General features: G+C 39.8%; 1 protein-coding gene across 6 annotated transcripts in view; it reads right to left on the bottom strand.

Moving 5' to 3' along the window:
- PRDM2 (PR/SET domain 2) overlaps window positions 1–17,582 on the bottom strand; it is a 121,785-nt gene that overhangs the window by 86,974 nt on the left and 17,229 nt on the right. For all 6 annotated transcript variants that reach the window (XM_063103868.1, XM_063103876.1, XM_063103877.1 and 3 more), the window contains exons 3-4: window positions 3,388–3,505; window positions 1,577–1,680 (exon numbers count right to left, since the gene is read on the bottom strand). In XM_063103868.1, coding sequence (XP_062959938.1) covers window positions 1,577–1,680; window positions 3,388–3,505 — 222 coding nt within the window. The remainder of the gene's footprint in view (window positions 1–1,576; window positions 1,681–3,387; window positions 3,506–17,582) is intronic.

Below are 17,582 nucleotides of genomic sequence, written 5' to 3'. Positions count from 1 at the left end.
ATTGTTACACTAGGTAAAATAAATTTAATATTAACGGTATTTGATCAAGTTTAGCGTTATACACACAAAAGGAGAATAAGCATTTTTGGGTTCCTTTGTTATCCTCATCAAGATTAGTGCTAACTTGCTAGAGCATACTTGTTAGTTTCCCTTGGGAAACACCTAAAGTTAAAAATGCAGTTTATTTTGGAGCATAATTCTGGTGTCAAGACATTCTTATCATGCAGGCATTCTCTTTAATAATACCATTTTTTGGCTGGGCAGTTTTTCTACAAATACAGAGCTCTTTCACCTCAAAAGTGGTGAAACAACATAGTGCAATGATTCTCACGGTAAATCCTTGTTTCCTATAGCTCTCTGGGTTAATAGTCAGAAAACACCTTATTACAGATCCACAAGAAACAAAGAAACTCAAAATTACTGAGAGAAACCGTCAAATTTTTCAAGTTAAGAAACACTGCTGGTAGCATTGAGAAAAATAGCAGCATACCTCAAACATACAAATGCCACAGAACTTCTTCACAGAAAGTATCCACACATTTCTTAGCCATATTTTATTTTTAGGCTTTTATCTATTAATGTGTGAAAAACAGATTCAGTTTAAGACAATCTGATTTCCCTCATCATCCAAAAACTTAACTTGCTTTAAAAAGGAGTCACATCATGGAGATCCCCTAAGAATGCGAGGAGCTTCCCCAGGGCACAGACCTGAACTCAGTCCAACACAGACGCTGAATCCCATGCAGTACCCCAGTATACAACAACAACAAAAAACTTTATCCTCACAACTATCCTAAGATATTTATTATCCCCATTTTTTAAATTGAGTATTTTATAGCCCGGAGGTTAAGTACCCTGCTCAAAGTCACAAAGCTAGAGGCAGGGTTTAAACACAGGCAATGCAATGAAATCATTTTTAACTGCCTACCTCTTAGGCAAGAGACATGAATTCTAGTTCTGCACCTACACCAAACACGGGCCCCCACAGGGAAGGACATCTCATCTCCGTCTCCTGACTGCTTCTCCTCTAACAAGAATGTGCTAATGATCTGTTCTGTCTTCCAGGATTGTTCTGAGAACATAGAATTAATAGAAAAAGAAACTTTTGAAAAATTAAAAGCTCTAGATAATTGTGCTGTGTGCTAAATATATCCAACTCTGCATATTCCAGAGACACAGAAATTACTCTGTAAAATACAGAGAAGAACCTAACAGTGTTTCCTTTGCAGCCATCTTGGAGTGTCTTTTCTGGTGTATATCTGCAAGCCTGTAAAGTGACAGACCATTGCACAGGAAGTCAAGGTATTAGTTGCAAAGCAAAACACCATGGACAAGGCAATACAAAAAATGGATTTGACATTTATTGTTGAAGACAGCCAAGCAGTTTCAAAATACAACAGCGTATATAGTCTGTATCCAGAGAAACATGTTTTCTCTTTTAATAAAAATACTCTTGATTTTAAAAAACATACTAAAATGCTTTAATTTCAAAATGTCAAATGCTGAGAGAACAGGATAATGATTTATTTAAAATGTATAGAATTCTGATAAACAAAGAACAAGAATTCTTTCTTACCTCCCACATGTATACATTATTCTTAACCTGAGATCTTTTTTTCTTGTCACCAACAAATGGCCCAAACTTTTTGCCTTTTAAAATTGGTTTAGTGGCCCAGACACCTAGAAAACAAAACCAATATTTTTATAATTTATTGTGGTTATTTTAAAAATTGAAAGCATTAAAATCAATTCAGGTTCACAAAATAGTTAAAAGGCGAGACTGCCTAAAAGCAAGATAATGTTAAATCAACTGAGATTAAGTTAAATCAAATTAAATCAAGTCCTCAATGGGGACTTTTATTTTTCTTCTTTATATTCTGCTGTATTTTCCAAATAGCCTGTAAAGAACATATACTGTTTTATAACTGGAAAAGAATATTTTATATTTGTTTTTTAATTTTTACATGTAAAATTACCCACACAGTACAATCACAAATACTTGAAGAATAACATAATCACAACTAAAGAGAAAAAAATATCAGAATGGAATGAAACTACAAATAATTTTTAAACTCCTCTTTCTGCTTTTCTACAGATTTTTAATTGTCTTTAATAAACATGAGTTGTTTTTATAAAGGGTTAGAAATATAGTTTTACGTATAATATTTTTGAAGTTCATTTGCTTAAAATGGAAAACACTCCTCCCTAGCTGAGCTTCCTGAAAACAGCTACTGGAACAATATGCTTTTCGGAGTTTCAGATGGCCAAACCATACACTCATCCACGGTACTCTTAGGGTTATTTCTATTTTCTACGCACTGACATAAAGCAAATAGATACGCTGAAGAAGCAGTCGGTAAAATGGCAGGAGCCCAGCTGAGGAATCAGGGGCACTGGCACACAGCATCATTTTGGACAAGTTCCCTCACCTTTTGGCCTCAGTTTCTTCACATACAGAATGTGGGCTGGAGGCTGGGCTAGTCCTGTCCAGTTAGGATGTACAAATTCCACCTTTCTGTAAGTCTGCTATGAACTGCATTGGATAACACTACTAAAAGTCAATTAGTTGAGCTATAAAATCAACCACTTTTGATATAATATAAATACTCAAATTGCTCATTGAATAAATTTTCAATGAGAATTAGGAAAAGCATTTATTAAAACTGTACCCACATACATATATTTATAACCTGGAATATCAAAAGTACATCCAAAAACAGAAAACAGGATATAAAAATGACATATTCCAAGATAGTATTTTGACTAAATTTTTATAGTTTACTTCCTTAGCCTTCTGTCTAAAGATAAGGCCACAAAAACAACACCAAACACACACAAGCTTCACTTGTGTTCAACGAGAAATCCCAGCCAGAAGCATTTAGATACACTCAGGTCGTGTCATTCATTCAAATATCTACTGAGGGTCCATAAAGTGACTGGTACTGGAGACATAAAGATAAATAAGAAATGAAGGCACTCACAATCGATGACAGTGACAGATGTAAAAACAATTACAAAATAATGAAATAAATATAATAACATAATCCTACTCTAGTCACGGTGAAATCAGAGAGGAAGGAATAACATTCTGTGGAAAGAGGCCCAGGGACATGCGGAGGAAGGGGACAATTAGTTGAGTCACCAAGGAGGGTATGTGGTGTGGCACGTGTGTGTGTGGTGTGAATGTGCATTCTGGGTGGGTGTGTATGTACTCCTGGTTTTATTTTTATAATCTATGTCCACCCTGGATTCTTGACTGGAAAATGCACAAATACTACATCATTTTCCAAGTCAAGGGTAGATGCTCCCTACCCGACATGCCCCACAGGAAGCCTCACTGCTGCCTGCTCTTCACTGCCCATCTGGCTCTGTGACCAGAGTACTCACCGATCCGGGTCTTGTCGACAGCAGATGGGAAAAGTCTCACTTCCTCTGGAAGTCCTCGCAACACATGTTCAGGTACCTCGGCCAGGGTTTCAGTGGCTGCCACAGGCTCAGTAGCACTCTGCAAGTCAAGAAACAGAAGGATCATAGCAAAAGGAAGAAAACCCAAGTAGCATTTTTTCCTTCTGGTCCAACAAGCAAATATGCTAAAATGTAACTGAAACCTGAAGCTGGCAAGCCAGACCAAAATGATGATGTCAAGCACATTTTGGGAGTTACTCTGAAGCTTGCTTGTGAATGTCCAAAGGAAACCACTGCAACCTTCAAGCATGTCTGTGTTAATCTATTTGTTCCAGCTACCTGTAGCCATTTTCAAAATATGTAAATCTCTGCCACCATATTGCTTTAAAGTCAAATAGAATCTGGCAGCAAAATACAGCTTAAGCTTACTTTAAAATGAATGGCTACCAATAGTATGTTGCACATTTAAAAAATAAAAATCAACACTCCCCACTTATATGAATACTTTTAGCACATACCAGAAAGGTCACACTGGCCAAACTTGACCTTGCCCCATCCTGGCTTCCTTCCAACAACACAACCAGGGCTTGAATATTTCACCCAAGAACACTACAGCTTATTTTGGTCCCTCACTGGAAGTGCAACCTTTCCAGGAAACAGTAATTTACCGCTGCATACCAAGTCACCACTATGTCACAAAGTTGTAAAGAAACAGTTTTATATCATCACTTATCAAAGTTTAGGCTGGAATTCATCATAATCTTAAGAAATAAGATTACTATTAGATATGCATGTAAGGAAGGGAGAGATCTGAGCCATCTGGTAGAACATGACTGTTATTTTAAAAATAACTTCCAAATCAAAAGAAAACCAAGTGCCTATTATCTGGTACACATATACCCTAAAGAACTGATGTATATATCATGACACTCTTAAAGAATGATGGGTTTTGCAGCCTGAGTGTGCTTTACTTCAGTGCAAAGGGAAACATTTCTCAAAGATTTTCAAAGGAACCAAAGTGGGCAAAAAGCCATCTACAAGCTAAAAAAATTAATTATTCCCACAACAATGAAGCTTTTGTAGTTTTTAAGAATGTTGCGTACCAAGAAAAAAATATCATCCATATATGCATGCTCCCAGAATTTCAATTTTTGTTTATTGTCATGACAATAGGCTGCTTCCAGAGAAATAAATCCCGAGTCATTATGAAAGTCTACTCTCTGGCCTGCTTCAAGTTGGAAAGACCAAGAGAAGTCATCTAGAGACGGGTTCATTTTCTGGGCAAACCAATGGTGCACGTGCTTCAGAGGCACAAACACCACGCTCCTGCTTGACTCTCACCTTCGTCCTGATGACATCCCCCAAACGCCTTCCAAAGCACAGGAGCATCAAATTCACCCCAGAAATCGGTCTTATGGTACTTTCAATCAGCTAAATTGTAAATAAATTTAAATTTTTTTAAATTTAAAAATATTAATCTATAAGCTGAATTTTAAAATTTTAATCTATAAACTGGATTTTTGGAACTGTGCATAAATTTTTTCCAAGGGGAGAGCAGGTATTAAATTGATAATTGTCACCCTAGGCTACATAACAATTCTTTTACAACACCGATAAATGAAGCAATATTAACAAATACTAGCCAGAGTTATGAGTCCTATCAGCACTGGCCACTTAGCACAGTGAGGGAGAGTTTTCTTTCCCTTTCTCTGACCCTGGGCAAAGATGGCACCATTTAACCTCCCCAGGAGCCCCACACTTTGAAAAGACTGTCTGTCTGCTAACCTAAACTGAAACTTTCAGGCCTTGTTACAGTAATACTAATAACAACTTAACATTTACTGAGAACTTCCCCCATGCAAGGCACTATGCTAACCACCTACGTGCTTGATAGACTATCACTGTCTCCCCTCACACAGCACAGAGGAGGAAAGTGAAAGTTTCCTTAGGGAAGTTGCCTAAAGATTGAACCCTTGTCTGTCCGACTCTAGAGCCCAAGTTGTAGCCATTCTGAAGTTTCCATTTAAGATTCTGGGGGATATGATACGCGAACTCTGCCCTCAAACCTCCAGACTTCCATGCAAATGTCAGCAGAAGGTGGTGCCTAACATGGAAATGGTCACTCCCACAGGAAATTTTGTTACCTGAGTATAAGTTGGAGACCACGTGTATTAAAATTTCAGAAACACCTGTGAATATAAAGGACCTCAGCAGAGCTGCCGTGGGAAAAAGAAATAAGAAAAATTCCAATGAATTTGTTTCCCTGCTTTAGGTCAACTCATTACTTTCCATCTGGGCTCATTTACCTAGTAAGGAAAGTTTTTTACTGTTTATTACAGTATCTTTCACACTACAACAGGAATCAACTAACAAAGGAGGATCTCAATTCACAGCAACCCCGTGCAGACACCGGCCAGCCCCAGGATCTTCCCTACCCCATCTAGCTGCCAGAATCTCCACTGCGGTGGTTATGCTACAAATTACTTGGAACATTTTCAGAAAATCAATGACTCAAGAAGAGATGAAGGTAGACTAGTGAGATGGCCACCTAAATAGTACCACCCTCTCTTCTTCCTTGTTTCTCCTTCATACCTCTTAGCACAATTTTAAATAATTATTTGTATTATTATGTGTTTAATGTGTGCCCGCCCCCCCCCCCCCCCCCGTGGGACTGCAGCTAAGACAGAAGGTATCTATCATATTCGATGCTGCCTTCCCAGTGCTCAGCAGTAGGCTTGAAACGTTTGCTGTCACTTAAATATTTGAATGAGTTAATAATTCTTTGTAAAGCTAACTTGAACCTTTTCTTGGAAGAAAGAGGGACAGAAATAAATAAAATAGCAGGGTCATCTATCAGGAAACATTTTTCCACGTGTGCCTCAATTTCTTGAATTTGAGGTAGGTTATCTTCTGGATCGATGTAAGAATACTTTTTTTTTAAATGTGATATGTTATCAATTCTAAGCAATCAATTTACAAAAGAACATTTTTTTAAAAAATCTCTCCCTCACACACTCATAAACTTTTTTTATACATATTCTGATAGAATCAGATGTAATATCATACTCTAAGCAGGGTCTTAAGCTAAAGAATCACAATTTGATCCTTGATTATTTCCCAGATTGATCTTGTCTAAAATAAATTGCAATATCTACTCAATTTTAATATATTAAAATATTTCTGAGTCCCTCCTGAGGGCCAGGCAACAGTCTAGGCGAAACCTCTGCCTCAACTGTGCCTCCCTCTGGTGAGGAAGACAGACAAAATCAAACAAATACATACAATGCCCGAGGCTCTGAAGAAAAACCAAGCACCCACAGGGCACACAGTGAAGAGGCAGAGCAGGGGGGCCATCTCAGATAGACTGCTTAAGGAAGACCTCCCCAGAAGTAAAAAAGGAATCATGTGACAGAACAGGCGGAAATGTGCCAGGAAAAGGACACAGCAAGGACCAGATCCTGAGTTAGGAAGAAGCCTGGTGTGAACAGGCAGGCAGAAAGACCAAAGTGTCCACAGAAGAGGAAGAGGGAGGGGCAGGCATGGGCGACGCTACATGAAAAAGTGGCACCATGTGGTTATCTACAGGAGTAGTGGGCGACCAAGCAGAGCGCAGGCAGCAAGCTCGGCAAGGACCCAGCTGCAGCTCCCTCCAGGGCTCTGGGATCCCCTTTGCCCGGAGATGGCTCAGTCTCCCGGCATCCCTGTCCTCGCTGCCACTGAATAAAGAAACATTCCTGTTTCAGGGGGTTGTAACACTGATCACCACGATATACGCGGAAGAAGCTAAAGGATTTCCCTGCTTTCCTATCATGTGGACCTCAATGAGGACTCTTATTTTACTTAATGAAGTACAGTCTCCAAAATGTATCAGTGCACAAACGGGTCTAGAACAGTATGTACTAAATGTAATGTGTTAAATTTGTTAACTTAATTACTTAGTTATTAACTATCAATTGATCTTGTTAATCCAATGTTTCCAACTTGCTACCTCAAACTCAAAGGAAGTTAATTAATCCTAATTAAGGACTACAGGCTCTCTCCTTCATTCAGTCTATCATTCACCCATCAAGAACTACCTCCTGAGTGCCCACCCTGGGCTAGCAATGTGCCGGGTGGTGAGGGTACAGGGCTAATAAAGCCAATCAAGGCCGCTCCTCATGAAGCTCACTGGCTCGAGGAACTTCTGCTCCTGCCACTTAGGACAAGAAACCTTAGAGAGATTTTGCTAGTTTTGACCTTGCTGGGGAGCCTCTGAAAGGTCCTTCTACCGCTTTCCCATGATTCCTTTCCTTTGACCTGGGATGACTTTCCCTTGCAGGGCGGGATGCGGAGCTTGGGAAGAGTACAATGTCTACTCCTTCCTCTGAGCCAGGATCTGTGCTATGCACTTCACCTGCGTTACCTCATTTAATCCTCACGACAACAGTAACTACAGCTAACACTGACGGGTGTGCAGGGTATGTCTGACAGCATTCCAAGCACTCTATCACCTCATTCAATCTTTACACTACCCCATTTTACAGACAAAATTGAAACTTGCACATAGTCACAGCTGGTAAGTGCCAGAGCTAGGTAATTCTAATCCAGTCAGGCTTCAAGGTCTGAACTCTCAAATACTACACCGTAGAGAAGCCCTGTGGAGTAACTCTCCCAGGCTACACAGTTTTAAAGTAGCGGGGCCAAGATAAAATCCAGACAGAATCCAGAGTCCACATTTTAACACTAACCCAGTGGGACCTCATACCACATAGTCCAGGGATTCCTTTCAGGGGTCTATGAGGACAGAGCTATTATCATAACAATACTCTCAAGTGTGTAGAGTGAAGTTTTCTGAAGGCTATCATGTGTAATGATATCACCTTTCTGGAGGCTAATGAAATGTGTGATTGCTTAATTTTGTGTTCTAAAATTGTCTGATTTGTGAATAAGGCCTGTAGTCTAACATTATGTACCAAATCAATTTCTTGGTTTTCATATCATACTAACTACAGCTATGAAAAAGGTTACTGCTGGAGAAAGCTGAGTTAAGAAGGGGACACAGGAAACTACTATTTTTGCAACTTCCAGTGAATCTATAATTATTTTTTTAAAAAGTTAAAGTAACAACTGTAGAGCAGCTCCCCCAAGACAGACACAAGTGTCTTTTGCAATTTAGGGCTTCACTTCTATCTCTAAAGGAGAACAAGCAAAATAAACTGGGATAAGTTGCAATGGATTCAGGATATTAAAGGTAACAACTTGCCATCAATCCTCCTGTTTGAGCTCCTGCAAAGAGAAAGAAAAGCAGAAGAGAGTTCCTACCTTCTGCTTTTAAACCCCAGGGTGGTGAGGCTGAGACCCCAGCAAGGCAGGAAGATTACCTAACAGGGCAATTTGCACTTGTATTCTAGGCCTCCACTCTGCCCAGAGGACACCTTAGCTTCCTAGAAGCCTCTCTCCACTACCCTACCCTCATAGGACTTCCCCTAAGGCTCAGTTACAACACCACAACTCCCAGAAGTCTACATGTTGTAAGACCCTACTGGTTGGCTCATTTAATCACCTCTCCAGGAGAGGCATGTTTAGGACGCAGACCCTGTGCCTGGCGCAGAATGCTTAGCTCAGAGCAGTGGTCCATATGAACAAACAAACAAATGTCCAGCAGTCAGCAGCTAAGAGAGACGGCTGTGAGGTGCTACAGACCTGACTGGTAACGGAGTCTGTGGGAGCAGGTAAGAAGCTTCAATGGAAAGCAGAGAATGAGAAGACCCAAGAACAGAGTCCTCGGGATGCCATAATCAAAGAGTGAAGTGAAAAAGGGAGCAGCAAAGGCATCCTGGTCTGAGAAGAGGCCATCGCAGAGGCAGGGGGCACCAAGAGCATGGGGTCAGCAAAGCTGGGGAGAGGACTCAAGGAAGGGATAGGGTCAACACTCAAACGCTGCTGTCGATCCTTCCAAATTTGTTGCATCTGATCTCTTTCTCCAGTTCCCACAGCCGCAATCACCCTTCAAACCGGAAATTATACAGCAACCTCCATGCGCTCTATATGTGGCCTGTGAGTACCCCATGCGCCCAAGCCCAAGGAAAGCAGCCACGCAGAGGAGAGGTGGGTCCTGCCTGCCTGCGGGGTGTTCCCAATGGTGTTGATGACATTTGAGAGTGATATAACAGAGATGAGGAGGGGACACTGCTTCAGTTAGGATGGCAGGAGGGAGGCATCTCAGAGATGTCACATAGAGACCTGGATTGAGAGATGAGAACAAGGCCAGTGTTACAGACTGAGCAGTCCCAGCAGATGTGCTAAGGAGAGAAAGCGATTGGCATGGTCAGGAACAAAAAGAGGCCACTGTGGCTGGGTCAGAGTGAGCCAGGGAGAAGGCACCACCAAAACCTGCGGAACCCTGAAGCCAGGCAGAGCTGGACTGCATTCAGAGAGCAGGACACCACTTGAGGGGTTTGGGCAGGGCACCGACAAGATGTGATGAGGTCTTCTGGCTTACAGTCTACTCTATATTCAACTTCTCCAAGCCCTCTGCCTTCTTGTTTGCCTTCTTCTAGTTTCTCTACTGGTTTCAGAGATTTTCATAAATACCTTCTAGCAAGCAAAAGTAGCCACCTGATGTCCTACCTCCTCCGCTCGTCCATAAGATTCTAATACAGGGTGAGAATATGGCAGAGGTGGGAATGGGTGGAAGAGGAAATGGGTGAGACTGAGATGCAACTTAAACTATCTCCATCCAAGGCAGCAAACTGTGGAGTCATGGCTTTCAAGCCAGATAGGGTCTGTGTGGTCAACCCATGGCTTTCTTAAAAAAAAAAAAAAAAAAAAAAAAAAAAAAAATTCTATTAGAAGAAATCACAGAAAAATCCCCAATTGACTGAAAGTTTCTCCCTGGCCACTGCACACCTCTGAGTTTCTGGCCCACACTCTGGCCCCTCCTGCACTCCCCATATGAGGTCTTTTTCCTATTCTGGGTCTTCCACAATTCAGGCTTTCATCTGACAATGACCCCAGGCCACTGGTCCTCCTGGCCCTCAATTCTTCTGACCAGTCAATATCCTCTACATGCTTGCAGGTCAAGTTCAAATCCCAGCTCATCCACGAAGACATTCTATACAACTCGCCATAGCTCACTTTTCTGATTTCCTATATGGTCAGATTCATGTTCCGTAAGTGCAGTACTCGAGGCCAGTGCAGAATGGCTCAATGGGGAGAGAAACGTCGGCAAGGCAATTAAGTTTCTGTAATAGTCCAAACAAGGATGTGCAGGTCTGAATTTGAGCAGTAATAATGATTAGAAGGTATTTATAGAGCAGAATCAGGATTTGGTTACTGGGTGAAAATAATAATAATAAATAGTGTTTCCGATACGCCAGGCACTAGCGTAAGTGCTTTATGTTTATTAGCTCATTTACTGTTGTCCACAACCATGTGGGGTAGACCCCATTACTCTATTTAACAGACAAGAAAGCTAAGACAAAGAAGTCACATGACTTGCCTAAGGTCACACGGCTGGGGTGGCACAGCCAGAACATGGAGAGCAAGTCAAAAGACAGCAAAGTTGAGGCACAGCCAGTCTCATAACTTCCTTCTCTACCAAAGCACTGAGATTAGAACATGAAAGGCAGCCTTCCTCGCCACAATCCCTTCCAGTTGTTTAAGGAAATGTTATTTAAGTTTTTAATTTTTTTCAAATTTTAGAAATAATCTAGTATTTTCATTCTGAAACACAATGTCCCAGATTTTATAAAAATTGCTAACTTATGTAGTAGAATACAGGATTCAAAACAAGATTTTAGTACCATCATTATTTAGCACATTAATTTTCTAAACTATACATTCACTGAGGTTTAAGTCATAAAAGATAGGAATTGCCTTACTTGTCTTTTTTTTTAAAAAGTCTGAAAAATCAAATTCACACTTATAATTATCTATTAAAATATAATTCTATATTAATAATATGTTAAAACAGCAAAAGTAGTTTCAATTTTTTATTCCATACATATTTTTAGGATTAGAAAAAAGGGGGCGGGTGTAGATGACCTAAAATGAGAGATAGAAAGCCAACCTGGGGCTTCACTAATTCTTTAGAATTAGGATTATGAACAGATTTTCCTAGATGGTCAGATGCTCTCCCATGAAACACCTCCTGTAAAAGGAATGAACTATTGATACGTGCAACAATATGAATGAATCTCAAAAACAGTATGCTGACCAAAAGAAGACAAACACAGAAGACCATGTACTGTATGATTCCATTTCTATGAAAGTCTAGAACAGGAAAAAACAATCTATAGGGACAGAAAGCCAATCAGTGGTTGCTGGAGTAGGGAACGACTAACTGCAGAGAAGCAAAAAGGAACTTTTTGGGGTGACAGAATTGTTTTATGACTTGACAGTGGTAGTAGTTACATGAACATAGACATTTGTCAAACTCATACCATACACTTAAAATGGGTACATTTTACTGCACACAAATTGTACCTCAATGTTGACTTTTAAGGCCAAATAACTAAATAAGTAAATAAATCCTACATCCTCATCTTTAAAACTTTCATGCTTCAAGAAAATAGTTTAAAAGACAAAAATACCAATGCAATAAAAAATAATGGTTTTTAATTAAGATTTTTTTTTAAACCCAACTCAAACATTCCTCTACTTGAAACCCTCCAAAGGTCCCTCATATCCCTGGCAAAGTCTATTCTGGTCCTTATGATGACCCCAGAGCTGACCCCACACTTCCTTGGTCATTCTCCCCTTCTTCCCCAGCCCTGCTCCGGGCACATGGGGCCTCAGAATCAGCCTCCTCTGCTCCCTGTCCGCAGCCCTTAAGACAAATGTCCACTGCAATCAGTCAGGTCCCTCCACTATACAGCATGATACTGGCATTGCTGTTGTCACACAAAACTGCACATAGTATCTTACATGGGCAAGACGTACCAGTATCTTTTTTTAAAAAAAATATATGAGAAGAATCAAGTTTTACTGGTGTTTCATTTAAAATTATGAAAGCAACTCCTTTCACATGCTTCACCCAGAGAATTATCAAAAATTGCTACACTGGTTTTAATCCATTTAATTAAAGCACCTAGTTTCCTAAATATCAGCTTGTTCAAAACTAACACTGGAGAGTGACAGCAGCAAGTGATGGAAAAGATTAGAATAAATCTTACTTAATATTAACAACACTTCACAGTACAAAGGGACTTCAAAAAGTTTGTGAAAAATGGAATTGAAAGATAAAAATAAAAAATATAAACTTTCTCAACATAAGTTCCATCCAGTTCAAGTCATTTTATAAGTAATGACACCAGCCATTTAGTCCATCCCTAAAGAATTGAGGGTCCTGGAAATTTAACCACGCCAATGCAGTCCTTTTCACATTAGTAAGCGAAGAAAAATGGTGTGCTTTAAAGATTTTTTTAAGGTTAGGAAACAAAAAGAGTCAGAAGGAGCCAAATCAAGACTGTATGGTGGATGCCTAATGATTCCCATCTAAATTCTCGCAAAATTGCCCTTGTCTGATGAGAGGAATGAGTAGAGAAACTATCATGGTGGAGGACTCTCTGGTGAAGCTTTCCTGGGCATTTTTCTATTAAAGCTTTGGCTGACTTTCTCAAAACACTCTCCTAATATGCAGATGTTATTGTTCTTTGGCTCTCCAGGAAGTCAATAAGCAAAATGCCTTTAGCATCCCCAAAACTGTCGCCATGATCTCTGTTCTTGATGGGCCCACTTTTGCTCTGACTGGACCACTTCCACCTCTTGGTAGCCATGGCTTTGATTGTGCTTTGTCTTCATGATCATACTGGTAAAGCCATGTGTCATGTCCCATTACAGTTCTTCAAAGAATGTTTCAGGATCTTGATCCCACTTGTTTAAAATTTCTGTTGAAAGCTCTGCTCTTGTCTGCAGCTGATCTGGACATAACAGTTGTGGCCCCCATCAAGTGGAAAGTTTGCTCAACTGTAATATTTCAGTCAGAATTGTATAAACTGAACCAGCTGAGATGTCTATGGTGTTGGCTATTGCTTCTGCTGTTAATTGTTGGGCCTCTTCAATTCAGATATGAACAAGATTAATTTTTTTCCTTGCAAATTGATGTGGACAGTCACCACTGCAGGCTTCATCTTCAACACTGTCTTGTCCCTTCTTAAAGTGAGTTATCCATTTGTAACCTGCTGATTTCTTTGGGGTGCTGTCCCCATAAACTTGTTGTAAAGCATCAGTGATCTCACCATTCTTGCACACAAGCTTCACCATGAATTTGATGTTTGTCCCTACTTCAGTTTTGGCAGAATTCATGTTGCTCTGATAGGGGCTCTTTTCAAAGTGATGTCTATCCTTCTTGGTGCCTCAAACTAGATCCTGTTCAGATTATAACAAGTTAGTGCAAGTTTATTTTGTTGTAAAGAAAAAAAAATTTTTGAAATCCATGCAGTTTTTTCATAATATTCATTTTCTATGAACTTTTTAAAGACCCCTCATATATCCATACTAAGATACATATTACTGCTACAACAGACTAATGCTAATCACCATAGTAATTGTTACAAGCGAAAGACATCTCAGAATCATAAGCTATTAAAATACTCTAAAATTCTATGAACAACTCTTCTTTGTTTAGACTTGCAAACAAGTTTCTAAGCTACTATTCTGGAGCAAACAGTGGGGGAACAAAATCAAACAAACTTCAGTTTACTGAAATAGCATTAAATCGTATTTGGTTAAGAAATGTGTATGACTGCGATAACAACAAACAGATGGGAACATAGAACAAAAAAAATCTTATTCACCATCTTTGAAAAGAACAGCAGTCAAATTAGTTCTGAAACACAAAAAAGTACCTTCTTTAAAAAAGCTGACAGGTCCCCTAAGCTGTCCAACTGAAGAAACTGTCCTCAAATATGATGTTAATCTCAATAACAAACATATTATTACACCTTTGCCCTCTTACAATCAAGTCTCCAAAGCACAGTAACAGTGATATTCTAAAGATGGAAATCAGATTATGTCACTGTCCAGTGGCTCTCCACTGCACTTAGAATAAAATATAAACTCCTTTCCATGGCCCTTAAGGCCCTATAAATCTCACCCTTGCCTCCCACACCAAGGCCTCTTGTCCCAGGAGCAATGATACGGCCAAACTCCAGCCCCTGGCTTGCTCTCTGTTCCTTGAACCACCAAGCTCATTCCCACCTCAGGGCCTTTGCATTTATTGTGTGTTCACTCTGCCTAGAATTTTCTTTCCCCAGATCTTCATATTTCTATCTGGTTCCTGGTTATTACCTGAGACTCGGTTCTACTATCAATCACTTCCTTAGAACAGCCTTCTCTGACCCTGTAATCCAGAGACCCTCCTCCCACCTCCATCTGTCATTCTCTATCACGGGACCTTGTTTCACTGTCTTCGTAGCGCTTTCACTGTCAGAAATTACCTTCTTTATCTTTCTGCTTTTTAAGTGTCTCCCTCTAGGGGTATGTAAGTTGCAGAGCCCTTGCCTATCCAGTTCACTGCAGAATCCACAAAAGCTGGGATGCAGTCTGTGCAGAATGAATGAGGAAATGAAAGAACTTTCAGGACAGCTAAGATAATGGAACTATGGATGGCGTATCACAATTCTCAGGGTTGGATTTGCAGCATCAAGTAATTAAAAGTTTCTCTTGTTTTTTACAAGTCTTTAAAACAAGCTTGAAAGGCTAAACTGCTTTGCTACAGGTTAATGGCAATATCACATATTACTGATCAGGATATAGAAATGCTGCAACCACTAGCCACTATATTGATAGAAAACTGCAAATATTAATAACAATTTGAATTAAGTAAACATTCTTTAAAAAAAAGTGTGACAATAAATTAGTAATCAAGGCAGTGGTAGTGTCATTAGGGCTGTCTTCAAATACCACAGTTTTCCTCTCCTACCAAGCACCTGATGGGACTGCATTGTTCCCCTGATCCAAGTTTTAAATTAGATGTGCCCACGAGACCAACTGAGGTCAACTAATGGGAGCAATAGTGTTGTGTGTTGAGACAAAGCCTCCATCATCCTCGGTTCTTGAGCGATTACAACAGCAGAGCCCCATACCAATCACGTTTGATATGCAGCAAGAACAAGAAATACACAGTTGCTGTGTTAAGCCACTGAGATTCTGGAGTTGCTTGTCACCTCAGCATAACGTACCTTACCCTGACTGATACAGCAGTACAGCATGGTGATCAGGAATTTGGGCTTTGGAATTTGACAGGCCTGGGTCTGAATCAGAGCTCTTTCACTTACAGTTTGAGGGATCATGGGCAAGCATGGCCACCTCTGGGCCTTAATGTCTTCATCCACAAAATGAAGATTATAACTCTTACACCTCATGAGCGGTTACAGACTGTGTTAATGAAACCATGTATGTACAGTGCTTATCAGAGTGCCTGGCATGTTTGTTAAGCATTCAATAGACAGCAAGTGATATTAAACTCTAGCATAATTCTTCTAGGTCACTACGAGCATATCTGCATTATGGAACTTAGCTGACCTTGGATATTCTATAAAGTAAAGCATTCCAAACTATTCAATGAGAGAGCCACTTATAAAGTTCTGAATATTCCTAGGTAAGTCTAGGTAAATGAGAAGAAAAAAAAAGTGGAACATCTCAAAAGTTAAATATTGGCATGGGTGTGGAATGTTAATGAAGCAAGTAAAGGACATCTATGATTTGAAAATGGAGGGAAAAGAACACGGAGAGAGGGGGTGGAAGTACAATGACTGCTCCTCCTGCCTGCCACCCAGGCACGGCCTCAGAGAGAAAGAGCAGACTCATGTGCATAGCAAGCTGGGCTCTAAATTGAGAAGACACATGATATTGAGAAAAGAGTAAGTACTGAGTGAAGGAGAGAAGAGACAAGAAAGACAGACAAACCCCTGTGGGTCTAGGGGCTTTGTAGAGCCCCAGAGCTGGGATTAGAGGAGGGCCTGGCAAGCAACCACCCCAAGAAGGGCTTGGAAAGCACTGACACGACTGAGCAGAATGCTGCTTCAACAGTGAGTGCTTAAAATCCAGCAGAGTTTGGACTCTACTGTTTCTTCTAAAGGAATCACTTGCAAACATGATGTGTCCACCCCTAGGATCCTTCAGTCCCTAAAACACAACTGGCAGGTACACTCTCATATGAACAAATGAGTCTGTGCTATTGTCTTAGAGACGAGGCCCATCATAAGAGACAGATCTGACAGCTAAAACTCATCAAAGCAATGCTGTCATTACCTAGAGAGAATAATCCAACCCTAAATAACCATCAGAATTTTAATTGTAAGGTAATCTTATTCAAGTTCAAACTTTCTTAATTTCTGACTTTTTGTGTAGAGTTACTTTGAAGTTTTTCAAGCATATTTTGCTCACTTCCACTGGCTGAAAATAAGAGGAATAAATATGAGAGGGAAAACCATAAACTATCTTGAAATAATTCTTAATTTTTTTAAATTACTGGGACAATTGTTGAAAAACACAGATAGATTTTATGCCATGACATAATAATCAGGTCTAAAGAGCAAGCAACTAATATTCTTCAAATAATGAAACTATAATGAAAGATGCTAAAAATTTTACTCATAAAAATGGGCAATTTTTATAATTCATATAAAAGTGTCATCACTACCAGACAATTCAAATTATACCCAAATCAGAAATATGCTAACCATTAGAGACATAAGAGGACATGTTCCCACTGATATCTGGCATTTGGCATCAAAGGCAGCTCTCTGAAGATCTGATAACAAAACTTGTCAAAAGCAAAATGAAATTGTAAAAGAGCCAAAAAAAGAAATGGCTATTGCTACAACCCTTTGAGCCACATGTGGACTTTTTTTAAACACAAGTTTGTTTGATATAAATAGAATAATTAAAGCGAAAGTGTCAAGTGTAAAACAAGTCTAAACACACTAGAAATATGACTAGCTTGATATGGCATAAGAATGAAGGCATAATTAAGCCTAAGGTTAAAGGTGTAGACATCTCAAATAAATGACTGCTGAACAGCAATACAACAAGAACAATGTCAACACTGAGCTTTAACTCTGGAAGCATCACGATCATGCTAACCCAGAATAAAGACTCCTCCAGAACAGTTCCTAGGCAGTAGAAAAGCAAGTTCTTTGGACGACCAGGTTCACATTAAGAACCAATCTTAAGATAGGAGAATAAATGAA

Source organism: Cynocephalus volans, chromosome 8, assembly GCF_027409185.1.
Source record: "Cynocephalus volans isolate mCynVol1 chromosome 8, mCynVol1.pri, whole genome shotgun sequence".
Classification (NCBI taxonomy): domain Eukaryota; kingdom Metazoa; phylum Chordata; class Mammalia; order Dermoptera; family Cynocephalidae; genus Cynocephalus; species Cynocephalus volans.
Note: the sequence above shows the minus strand (reverse complement) of the source record. Positions and strands in the feature narration are given on the sequence as shown.